This window comes from Siniperca chuatsi, linkage group LG20 (assembly GCF_020085105.1).
Source record: "Siniperca chuatsi isolate FFG_IHB_CAS linkage group LG20, ASM2008510v1, whole genome shotgun sequence".
Taxonomy (NCBI): Eukaryota; Metazoa; Chordata; class Actinopteri; order Centrarchiformes; family Sinipercidae; genus Siniperca; species Siniperca chuatsi.
The window spans coordinates 20236888-20250219 of NC_058061.1; the positions used below are offsets into that span (position 1 = coordinate 20236888).

Genomic DNA, 13332 nt, shown 5'->3' on the forward strand with positions numbered 1-13332 from the left:
CACAGATGGACTGCTGTTTCATTACCTCATTCAGCTGTGTCATGTAAGATTTGCATCATGGATTTAGATGTATCATGGGATCCATGGTAATAATGCTAACAGTAAAATAATACCAGTAGGCCTGGGCAACAACTTGACATGCAAAACCCTCACCATCATTACAAACAAGGAGCCATAAATGGTTTGGGTTTGTGCTTTGGCTTGGAGTGTGTTCAGATTTCTGTGTTCAAACAAATACAGGAGAGAAAGGTCCGTTTTACATTTAGACAAAATGTAGGGCACTACATGAGGAAAAGTCACAGTTATTGACGTTACCACCTTCTACAGGAAGTGATGACTTCCGGCTGCTGTGTGATAGCTCATCGCGCACACACAGCTTCCCTATATCACACACAAGCACACCAGCTCACCAGGCAGGAGTCTACTTGTCAGATATTACCATCATTATGTCAAGTCAAAGTGAGCCCACCAGCACAGGAGATAATCTACTGCAAACACCTGAACAGGTATGGACTACAATGCACTTGTATATATTGACATGTCTGAAATATACTAAATATTTGTTTCATTTTGGCTCTGTGGCATTTACTAACCAACTAGTTTATTTGGCACTGTGGTGATGGCCAAACTGATGATGCTGATATTAAAATATGATCTACTTTTGTTCTGAAGGTGTTTTGTGTTCCTCTAGGTTTTGTTTTTATCATTTCGGCACAGATTGTCAGGCTTTTTGCTGATAATTCTGTTTTTCTTTCTTTGTGAAATCCCCAAACCTAAAATTGTCCGAGGAGTTACAGCGGTGTTAAAAATTGCACCCAAGCACTGAGTCATGTTGTCCAAATGGCTGTTTCAAGATGTTGTGACCATGATTCACAGCTGTTTTAGATGTACGCTTGGATCAGATGATGAAGAATGAAGCATATGAGTAACGGAAGACAGCCATACAGAGTGCGTGCTTCTGCGTATGTCGCAATTGTTGGCAGTCAACACATTTGAAGGAGACTCTGCTATTTGATAACTGAACCATGTTTTGAGCGCACAGTATATTTACGGCGTTTTGCAAGATTGCTACAAACGTATATGCAAACATAATGAAAATAGTTATGCGTGTATGTGTGTGTGTGATGCGGTTGGGTACAGGTGTATTTACATACTTATTTTTAGGATGGGTTACGAGTCAGTCCCTTGCAGGCGAATTACCTTGGTTTAAATATTCAGTGGGTTGTTGCCTCTAAGTCATCTTTCATCATCAGCAATAGAGGAAGTCTTTTACAGAAGCAGGCCTTATTGGGGATCAAAAGCATGTTTCTTGAGTCTAGCGATGCTATTTCTTGCATATGAAGGTATTTTAAAGTCTCTTTGCATGTTCATTATAAGAGCTGATGATGAGATGAGGTCACCACCTGTTTGTTTCAGTTTGATTTGATTGAACTATGTACTTTGACATCATCATTAGATTCCCTGTATTTAAACATAAGCACATATATCTTCTGTTTTCCAGGAACATGGCTTAACAAGACTCAGACAGGTAAAGCACATCAGCTGCTGGCTGCAGCCTTGCATTTCAAAGTGTAATTTCTTCTGTATTTCTTATAGAAGATTTCTCTTAATGGACCAATCTTTTTCAAGTTTTAGCTCCTTATTTTTACTACTGGCCATCACGGCCACAAAATGTCGCACTAGAGCACCAGCATCTCAGACCAAAACAAATGTGCGCAACTTTGCACCACACTCCATTGAGAAAAACAGTAATTTTACTTCGCAGTGCAGCCTCCTAAATGAAACTGAGGAAGAAACAACAATGCATGACCAGACACCATTATACATATTATTTTATGGCACTTTTATACTCAGAAACGTATCTTCATATTCCATTCACTAGCCTAATACAATACTGTAGTCTATAAATACATCCTACCCCCCTCCCCTATTGACTGAAATGTAGCCCAATGTGAGCTTCCTTGAGGTCTGCCATTGTTATGTGACATCAGACAACTGCTTCTTCATGAAGTTGGGGTAGATGAATTTGCCCCGAGTTCACAAGTAGGAACTCTGACTTTATGTGACGTTCCATTGTACTTTTTCTAGTAGGAGGTCGGAAATTTTTCGAGTTCAGAGTTGTCTGGAACAGTTTCACATGAGGGTCTCACATGCACCAACACGCACGCGCAGCCGGTGGCTGCGATAACAACACAGGCAGAGGGGGTGTGACGTCATCCTCTGCTCAGGACGCCATTCCTCCACTATATCTTTATATAGCAAATAGGCTAGTTGTTTGCTGCTATATTAATGTTCAGAATCTCATCTACGGAACCTTTAACACTCACCAAGAAAATTAACAGATATTTTACTGCATAAAGGATTCATCCCCTGAGGACCATGAATGTCTGTACAAAATGTTGACATAGTTTAATCTGGATCAAAGTGGTGAACCAACCAACAGACAGACATTGCCATCCCTAGAGGTTCGCGGGATGGCAATGAGAGGGATAAAATGTCAGGACATCTCGGCCTCTGGTGCACTGATTTGTTTTAGAATCTGTTTCTCGCTAATCCCCCAACTTTACGGAACTGAATAATAATTGCTGGAGTAGACCTTTAACGTTTACTATGATGGATTACACAACTCAAGTAGGTTTCAAGAGTCTATGAACAAAATTTTATACTGTATGGAAATTAATGTAAACCAATGGCTAGTTTGGACTGTAGCATGGTTTGGAAAATAGTCAACAGTAATGTAAAATATTCATGATTTGTAATAAATTGGCTACAACATGTGAAGTCAATGGTATGGTCCTGTAAGTATCTGTTTTGTCATGGCTGACTTTTGTCTTTTTCTGTTTTCTCTTGTCAGTTGTCACCTGGCCATGTGCGGAAACTGGGGTTGACGAGGAAAATGCGAGAAAGGAGGGTAGGCGACACTCCGTGTCCTCAAATTTAACCCTAGAATATCTTAATTTACCTTATGCATCTGTCAGAAACATGGAGAAAATGTACTGGTCTTCTTCTTTAGGATTTCACAGAAGATGAAAACCCAGAAGAGAAAGCACGACGACACAAGGAGCTGGAGGTATCATCACTCCAGTGCTGTACTTCACATGAAATGTTTTTTTTTTCCCAACCGAGTTCTCACTCTGTTTATTTCTGTTTAAAGCTGAAGCCTCTGTATAAGGAGCTGTTATACACCATCGCTCATAAGATGGGCAACCCGTCATCAACTGAGGTCTTCACCAATAGCCAGCTTCACCAGTACATTAAGGAGGTAAACACCTCTGCTTCACACCTAACATCACCCATCACTCCGCTGCTGTGTTGGCGTATGAGTGATCACAGAGATTGTTGTTTTCTCTCGTTCCATCTGTCCTATCTACCAGGCTTTCACTATGACGGGGTCAGAGCACAGCAGTCTGATGGAGAAAGTACAGAGCACAGAGGTGAGAAAATAAGTCAGCATGTTTGTTCCAATGAATGCGCCTTTAGAGACCCCTAATATCTATTTATAGTACTCATACCAAGCATCTTAACTTTCCACCACCTTCCATTCAGTTTACCAGAAATTGTGTCATCTGTGTCATGTCTGGAGCAGTAATAAGTGACTTTATGAGTTGGAACAATACTTGTAACGATTTCTTCCTCACAAAACAAAAAAGCTATCAAAACAATAACTGCAATTTCTTTAAAGTTTTTAAGTGAACTTATTGCCTTACACTCGCGTCTTTATTTGTACTTAATTTATCTATTTTACGTTATAATTATTTCATTTCTGTTGTCTTTTTTTTTGTTTGACACTTCTTTTTGTTTCACTGTATTAATGCTTTATTTGTATGTATGCGTTTCGGATGCTTTGTTTTGATACTATGTTTGTTGACAGTTTGAAATTAAGATTTATTTTAAAAAAGTGGCTTAATGAGTACCAAAGTATCTAAATAACTGTCTAACCCTTACAGCCCCCAGTATACTGTCTGATGGCCACTGTAAAGGAAGCCAAAGGAATCCTGGGAAAAGACGTCACTGGTGAGTTCTTGCTTTACCTCTGCAGACCATACAATTGACAATGATGTGATGACTGGGGCTCATTTTAATACACCCTTTTAGCCACATTAGCTGTGTCTCTAGGGCAATTTCAGCCCATTGGTGATGACATCAGTGGTGATCCACTGATTTTTCATCTAGTGCTACCAGCAGATTTACATTTTTGGTACAGAGTGAGATGTCCTGATTATTGGATGGCTTGCCATTGAATTTTGGTACAGACATTCATGTTCCCCTCAGGATGAATTGCAATCATTTTGATGATTACTGATTTTTTCCTCTAGTATCATTAGACCAAAATTGTCCAATCCGTTGGTTTTTAATGAAATACCTGCAAAACTAATGACATTCCCATCAGCCTCAGCTGTACGTGTTCAGTGCTAATTGGCAAATGTTGCTAGCATGCTAACATGCTAAACCAAAATGGTGAACATGGTAAAAATGCCTGCTAAACATCAGCATATTAGCATTGCCATTGTTAGCATGCTGAAATAAGCACTTTAAAGTAAATTGGTTCTTCAGATGATATTTTGAAAGTGACTCTGTAGTTGAATTGTGTGTGTGGTCTTCAATTTTTGATGTGCCTACCTTTGGAGTAGTCTCTTGTTAGCTCTGAATTATGAATTAATATCATGTTACATGTCACCGCACTCTATGACTAGAGTCTACTGCACATCTCCTGTGTGTTTTGAACAGGTTTCAGTGATCCATACTGCATGCTGACCATACTGGAGGACGAGGAGGAGAGTCGAACACGCCGGTCCAGAGCCAAACCCTGTAAATCTATAGTAAAGGACGCTGTATCAGATGACAAAATCTACCAGACAGACGTAAAAAAGCAGACTCTTAACCCCATCTGGAACCAAACCTTCATACTGTGAGTCTAAATGTGTGTATTTATGTCAGGTGACTCAGGTTGAACTCTATTTTTCTTAAAAACATTTTCTTGTCGGTTTAGAGAGTTTGTAGACATCGCCGGCGCCAGCTTCCACCTGGAGATGTGGTGAGGAAAACATCCAGAGCTCCGCTTTTTTTCTGCTTTGAAATCTTCCTCTTCATTATATTCACCTTAACAGAGCCATTTCTGTTTCAGGGATAAGGACGAAGAGGTTTCACTCACTCAGAAACTGGAGGAGATCAAAACCAACTTTAACAGTTTAAGAAGGTATTACGCTCTCTCTGTGACTCACACACAAACAGTTAACCAAGCAAAGCAGGTGAACTTTTCTACTTGTACCTGTTTAGAATGATCAAAGAGGCCAAAAAGGAGAAAGGCACAGATGACTTTTTGGGAAATGTTGTCCTAAAACTACAGGTAGTAAATCTTCTTATTTTCACATGTGCTATTTCACTCTTCACTGTATTTCCACTCTAATTCCCATTTGTATCATCACACTTTAGGATCTCCACTGCACCGAAGACAACTGGTACAATCTGGAGCCCAGAACAGAGACGTATCCTGATCGCGGCCAGTGCCACCTGAATCTCAAGTTCATCCATAAAGCGGTGAAAAGCGCATTCCCATCCTGTAATACTGTGTTGGTTTTATGTACTTATATAACATATATGCATGAAAATGGAATGTGCACCAATGAAATGTCAAGTGCCGGTCTTTCATGGTGAAAGTTTTGCTAAAAGAGGAACCGGAATTTATGGCATTTTGTGAAGTTAATGACACCAGCGTTCAAGTATGAGAAACAAGTGTGTGTTGTACGACATCAAATATGACAATAATATATATATATATATATATATATATATATATATATATATATATATATATATATATATATATATATATATATATATAGGCATATGCTGCAACTGCATGCATATGCTTCAGTTGGAACAACTTTAAGGCTGGATTTGTGTTTTGTGACTGACAGAGAGATGGGACGCTGAGTGCCGGTCGCAGTGCTTACATCAACTACTGTGGGATTCTGCAGCAGTTTGTTCAGGCTTACATCTCCAAGCAAAAGGTAAAGGACAAGCACATTCTTAGTTCTTTTTAAAACCCCATTTAAAGCTCTTACTTTTCTCACTTTCTTCTTAACTCCTCCGTCTTGCTTCACATGCCTCTCTCAGAGTTCTGCTCCGTGGAAAGGGGCATTGTGTGGCGAGGCTCAGACTCTGCTGGAGTTCTATGCTACGCAGAATGACCTCTCACCTTTTCTTCAGGACCTGGCGTAAGCACCATGTTAACATCGAGCAGACTCATAGCAGATCATATGAGAGTATAGCAGTGTTTCAACAGCACTGGAGCCCTACACAAACTGAAAGGAATTGATGCAGCACATTAAAATAAATCTAATGTTAAGCATATTAATAGTAAGAAACACTCTATAAATAAGCTTGATGGAGCATTTCACATTGTTGTCTGGATAAATTATGTTTCTTTAGGGCTGGTCAACTATTAACCTAACCAGTATTATAATTTATCAGCTTTCAGTAGTATTGTATGTAGTGATGTGAACATATTTTTACAAAATTCTGCTGTCCAAATGAATGATTCCATGCACATTTTAAATAATAACTAACAAAATGCATACTTTTGTTTTACACATTTGAAGAGTTTTGCCTGATGTAAAGCATAACAGTGGAACAAAGTTTAATACTGCACCGTACATCAAATATGATTAATTATTAATTCTAAATTGCATTAAAAATTTGGAAATTGTTTCACATACACTTGCCGATGCATATCAATATCCAGCAATATTTGTATTAATATCATGATGGGGGTTTCAAACATATCATCCAGTTCTGTGTTACCATGTTGTCTTGCTGTTGCACTCCTGAGTGTGTTTGTGGATGTGTGTATCCCTGACAGGAAGTGGGTGGCTTACAGTAAGTTGTACCAGAGTTTAGAGGTGGACTCGTCTGTGCTGCTCCAGCAGCTAACCAGTATAGAGTACCACTGGCACCAGCAGAAGCTGCCATACCAACAGGTATAAGTCCTCACCTCACTGTCACTGGTGGAAACTAACAAAGTACATTTACTCTTTATTTAAGTACTTTACTTAAGTACAATTTTGAGGTACTTATACTTTAATTGAGTACTGTACTTCCATTTTATCCTACTTTATACTTCTATTCCACTACATTTCAGAGGCTAACATTGTACTTTTTAACTCTACTATATTTGTTTGACATCTATAGGTACAAGTTACTTTGAAGATAAAGATGTTACATCCAAAACATGTGATAGGTTCATCAAATATGATCCATTGTTACAGATTATACTACCCAACATTATATATATTAGTTAAAATTAGCTCTACCTGGCTATAAAATCCGGCTTACATGTTACTGTTTCAATAATAATAATCCAGTTAAGAATGTGGTGCCCATAAAAAGTACTTTTATTTTGGATTCCTGGGTATGTTTTACTGCTAATACTGCTATACTAAAGAAATAATTAAAGTAAAATTCTGAATGCAGGAATTTTAATAAAGTATTTTGACACTGCTGCTCACTACCTATTGCAACCTTATCATGAGTCTTACACTTATTTAAGAGATTATTTTTCCGTCATGCAGTTGATTTTGTAGACTGTTGACTGTACTAAAATATTAAAATGAAACCAGGAGTTAATATCTAAGCACACATGAGTGTTGAGAAAGGTGTCGTACTCTGTTAACAGAAACAGGAACTTGGGGACTCTCTTCATGGTTTCCTGCAGTATGGCCTGTGTCTGGTGGCCAAATACAGAGACATCTTCCCCCCAACTCCCAGTGCTACTCCGAAACTACACACACTGCTCAGGTACACATAGTCATATATGTTTATATAATTGCTGACATAGTAGTTGTAATTGAATACATAGATTAAGCAATACACGAATGTGCTTTTGTTTCAGAATCTTGGTCCAGATCTGTAAGACTCAGGCATTTCAGAAACTGAACCCAGCTCAGTTTGAGTTACATGATGGGGTCAGCGATGCCATACAGGTCAGTAATCATACTAATGAGATTATTACCAACAGTATGTATATGATAATTACTTATAATATGACTTTCATATCAGACAGGTACACAGGAGTGGTTTACCATCAAAAAGGGTTTGCATCAGCCAATGACTAAGGTAAAGCACATCATGAAGGCCTTCGCATTGTATTTGGAATCGAGGGTGATGTGGTTTCTCCATTTTATTTCACAATACTAAAGTACCTGTTATTTTTGCACCATGCTGACATACAGGAGCTGTCAGAGATTGTGAGCGCCCTCTCCAAGTTGATTGGGGAGGTGCAGGAGGATATAAAACACAACAAGGATGTCTGGAATAGAGTATTTGTCAGGTAAAGTTTTTCTCCGTTAATAGACAGACATTCTAACCAGCTGTAACTAATAAACACTGACAAGCCTGCATTCCATTCAGGTTTTTCAGATCCAGGGTCCTGGTATTGTGTATTCTGGCTTACTGGGACACATAAATGGAACGGAGCCATTGTCAAACCAAACCAAATTGCATGAGGATTTTTTTTTTTTTACTCATGTAATTAATGTGTTTTTTCTCATCGTTATAGTGCCGTGCAAGTGGATGTGTTCACTGTCGTCTATAAGAAGTTTGACTCCCTGGTAAGCAGCAAATGGAACCTCCAGCTTGCTTCACTAATTTCTTTTTAATGATTCAGTCTTGTCTCATCTCACCTCATGTTCTCTCCTCTCCTCCACAGCTTGCAAAGGAGGTGAGGGAAATCTTATCCCTGATTGAGGGTCAGATGGAGCAGGCTCTAGCCAACAGCCTGTTCCCTGTTTACCTGAGCCTGCAGGCTATCCACAAAGACAAGGCTTTCTTACAGAAAAGGTCAGTAATCATAGTCACACCATGCAGTTATTTCCAATCTTCTTTGTCTCATAGCTGTTACCTACACCATCAGATGAGGTCAGCACTCCTTCATGAACACCACCTGTCATGTTCCAAATTTGTTAATTTCAATTGATTTTAAAGTGGATGTCACAATAATTTTTGGATACAATTGAAATGTCAATGTTTAGGTCGGTTTGATTTGCATTCCTGCTACTAACAACTTGGAGTGGCAGAAGCTATTACTTTTAGCTAACACATTTAAACTGTTTATCTATTACCTTTAGCTAATTATTTCAACTGCTTACTTGTAAGTAATTATTTTAAGTGTTTATCCATTACTGATAGCTAATTATTTCAACTGTTTATCTGTTAATTTTAGCTTACTAGTTAAACTTTTTAGCTGTTAGTTTTAGCTTACTATTTCACCTATTTATCATGCACTTTCAATGTCAACATATGACTTTAAGGTGACTTTTAAGGGAGGTGTGTGGGCTACTGTGCAGTTGGACTCTCATAGCTTACTGGTTATTGTGACAATACATTTACTAAAGAGCAGCATCACACCAATTAATAGTATTTGGATGGTTATATTTGTTTAATCAAATCATAATTTCTATTTTTTCTAATTAGTTAATTAGCTACTCCACAATCTACCTCCTGCAAACTGCATAAGTAACCTACCCCCTGGCATACAAGCGCCCCTATTTGGGAATCATTGCTCTACAAGATGCAACTACGAACAGAAAAACACGCCCACCCTGCTCACATGAAACAACATCAAAATGTTAGGAGTTTTTACTGTTGTTTCAGGGGATTATTGGAGCTGACAAACTTTCAAGAGGGCTTCAGAGAGGCTCTGCCATATTGGCTGAACCAGGCATTCAGCACAACGCAGGACAGGGTGGAGAGGGCTGTGCAGGTAGACCAGGTAACACTCATATTTTGATGCTTTACTATTCTGATAAACATAGTTTATTTCATCCACAGGCAGCATTATCTTGATGTGTTTTCCTCTCAGCTCCAGCCCCTGCAGTCAGGTGCCGTGCCCATAAAACACAGTTCCTCAGCAGTGGACCTGGTGGCATGTATCCAGCCCATCTGCCAGCTGTGGGAGCAGCTTTCCTGGCCCGACCCCGAGGAGGCCTTCATGCTCATGGTCAAACTCACTGAGGTACAGTATTCTGCCATTAAAATGGTCCAAATCAGAAGCTACACTGGTCAGATTATCTGAGTGTGGGAATGCTGGTAGTTGGCTGAGGTCTATATTTGCTTTCTGTGTGTTTTCAGGATGTGTGTAAGATTGTGGTGAACTACTGTCACATCCTGAAGGAGAGGGTCAGGGTGCTGTCTAAGGACTCCGACCCCGGCAGCGCCATCAACATGGTAAGCGCAGGCAAGGAGAAAAGACTTCACTAGAAATATTTCTAATGCTGAATAATACGCATCTCGAATCGTTCTCCTCTGTCTGTAGTTGTGTGTGGTGGTGAATGACTTGGAGCACTTAAGGTCAGTGCTGACCCAACTCCCTACGAAGCTGAACTGGTCAGGGCTCCGAGATCGGACCCAAAATGTCATAGGTGAAAGCCAGTTCCACAACACTCTGCCCTCACAGCTTCAGCAAGCCCAGAGTGTCCTCGGCCGAGAGATTCACTCCGCTTTAGACACTCTTGGGAAAAAGGTGTGACATCAACATGTAACATTTGATCATCAGTAAATCCTTGAAGGTATAGAAAAATATGACCTCTCCATCTGCCCTCTTTCTGTCTCTCCAGTTAAACACAGACATTGAGACTCATGTCAGAAGCATGTCAACCAGGCGGAGGATTCCCTCCAAGTCCACAGAGGATGTAGGTGACCATCACTGCCAGTGTAACACAAATACAGATGCCTTTTATGTAGGCTTGATATCCAGCCTCTTCTCTGTTTTAGGCTGCAGCCCCTCTGATGCGCTACCTGGAGCAAGAGCTGAAGTATATGAATGAAAACCTGGTTCAAGAGAACTTCAACAGGTATGTGGCCTGATTATCACCTTACCATGTTACAACTCTCTCATTGTGACCTCTGCTGGGTCCATGTGTTATTCATGTTGACTTAATCCAATTTTTCACTCTGCATCACCTCATGAAATTGTGCCACTGTTTTATCTCTTGTGTCCAGTCTCCTGACTCCTTTGTGGAATAACTCAGTGAAGATCCTCTACCAGGTGGCTACTCGGCATCCACAGCAAGAAGGGCTCATGGTGTTCTGCCAGAGACTGCTGTATACACTGCAGGTCTGTCCTCAGCCATGTGGTTGTCTTCACTACCAGGGCAGAGGAAAGCTTTTGTAGTAAATTGGGGTGCGCTACGGCTCAGAAAGACTTCCACTGTAAGAAACAGTTCGACATTTTGGGAAGTATGCTCATTCGCTTTCTTGCTGATGGGAAGCTATAGCCAGGAGACCCTGTAGCGTAGCTTAGCATAAAAACTGTAAACAGGGGGAAAGCGCTAGCCTGGCTCTGTTCAAAGGGGGGCCATAGCTTCATGGTACATTTTATTTCCTGTTATATTTCAGTGCCTGGAGCAGTGCTTCCACGCTGAGGGAAATGGGCTCCCTCTGAATACGCTCCACTCTGATGAGTACAAGGTGAGTAACGAGTAAAGACCACAACAGAGGAAATTCATTTCATTGAATCGTATGTGTTCATGTCCACGTTTCCTCAGACCAAAATAAAAAAAATAAAATTGTGAAAATATTTCGCTCCTGTGTGTGCAGGCTCTCAAAGCACACCTGACTCACAACTCTCTGAGCAGCTGGCAGCTTGTGGAGAAGTTCCTTGAAAGGAAAATATGGGAGCAGGTGAGACAGCCTCCCGGAGGAGACACTTCTCAGACTATGGCAAACTCTTGCTAGTTGTTCAAACTGTCTTTGTTTTTCCCGTATGCACGACAGAAAGTGTACAGTGGAGAGAAATATGGTGCAGTCACCCTCCTCACGTCCTATAGAAGATCAGACCAAAGACTCAGAGTTGAGGTGTTGAATGCAGTCAATCTCTTACCAATGGACTCTAATGGTAAGACCGTGCAGAACAATCACAGCCATACAGATACATTACAGAAAATGTGCACTGCTAATTGCTGTGTGACCTTTCCTGATGGCCTGATGCTTTTGCCAGGTTTAAGCGATCCGTTTGTGCAGCTGTGTCTGGAGCCTAACCACATTTTCCCTGAGGTAGAGCCTCGCTGCACTCAGATCAAAAGCTGTGATCTCAATCCCCTTTTTGATGAGGCCTTTGAATTGTAAGTTGTTGTCTTATATTTTGCCAATATTCCATGTCACGTCTCATTTTTCACTCTCACAAGTGAACCTGTACAGCCATCTGCTTTCCAGATGTTTTTGACCTCCTTTATCTCCATCCTGTCCAGTCTGGTATCCCTGGATCAGTGCCAGGCTGTAGGGGCTTGCCTGGTGGTGACAGTTCTGGACCACGACACATTGAGGACAGATGACTTTGAAGGCGAGGCCTTCCTGGCCCTCAAGGCCATACCAGGAGTTGCCGGAGAAAGGGAAGGAGATGGACTCGCCTCACTGCCAGACACCATCCCTGCTCAGATCCGCCTGCCTCTGATGCATCCTAAACCTAATGGTAAGATCCGTCAGTGGGTTTAGACCAATGAAGCAGGTTTTCGTTTTTATTTTGAATCAGGGCATGACTGGATTAACCTGCTAGCTTTTCACCGGACTCTCCAGTTCTCTTCAGCTCTATGTAGCGTTTTAGTGTCTTTCAGTTTATTGTTTTGGTATTATGGCCTGTAGCTTTACTGTGTTGATTCCCTAGCACTGCTCTCATCAATTCCATTTCCAGTTTAGCAGGGCATTTATTATCTTGGAATTTAATGGAGAATTTGCATCCCAGTCACACTACCCCCTGTGGAAGACCTTGGTAAAACTTAGGGTGCGTTACTTTGAACAGTAACCTTTGTTTTTATAGCATGCGCTCCCACTTTGGACATTTTATTGGCACGAAAACTGTAAAATTGACATGCAATATTGTTTTTCTGTTTGCATTTTGCAGAGGACAGCATTCTGAGGTTACTGGAGTCCAGGAAAGGAGAGCGAGAGGCTCAGGTCTTTGTGAAGAAGCGAAGACAGAGAGAAAAACAGTCCCAGGAGGGAATTCAACCGTAACAAACACACAGACAGTTTCTTCCTCCAAAAATATACAATTTGATTTAATGATCTGTACCAAAAACAAAGAAACATCCACTCAGAAGGAAACACAGGTGTTGGATGAGTTGTGTGTGGACAGTATGCTGAATGGGGTTTACTAAAGACCATCACAGTGATCATGAACACTTTCACACCTGCATTTAAACCTCATAAACCTTCACATATCTGTCTGCTTCCTCATGTTTTGTCTAATCAGTGCAAGAGATATGTATGACATCATGTAACCCATGATATATATATATATATATATATATATATATATATATATATATATATATATAT

At 40.4% G+C, this 13332-nt stretch overlaps 1 protein-coding gene across 1 annotated transcript; it reads left to right on the top strand.

Annotated features, from left to right (window-relative positions):
• Positions 1-359: 359 nt before the first annotated feature.
• unc13d (unc-13 homolog D (C. elegans)) lies at positions 360-13274 on the top strand. The gene is made up of 34 exons (XM_044179379.1): positions 360-506; positions 1502-1528; positions 2855-2911; positions 3014-3070; positions 3155-3262; positions 3375-3434; positions 3948-4014; positions 4729-4909; positions 4991-5035; positions 5126-5197; positions 5278-5347; positions 5434-5538; positions 5919-6011; positions 6118-6218; positions 6863-6980; positions 7676-7797; positions 7892-7982; positions 8059-8115; positions 8232-8329; positions 8558-8609; positions 8708-8838; positions 9652-9769; positions 9860-10012; positions 10129-10224; positions 10313-10519; positions 10614-10688; positions 10771-10850; positions 10999-11113; positions 11395-11466; positions 11596-11679; positions 11773-11893; positions 11996-12119; positions 12246-12466; positions 12896-13274. Exons 1-34 carry the CDS (start codon positions 447-449, stop codon positions 13006-13008), a joined length of 3351 nt encoding a protein of 1116 aa, XP_044035314.1. The 5' UTR covers positions 360-446; the 3' UTR covers positions 13009-13274.
• Positions 13275-13332: the final 58 nt, after the last annotated feature.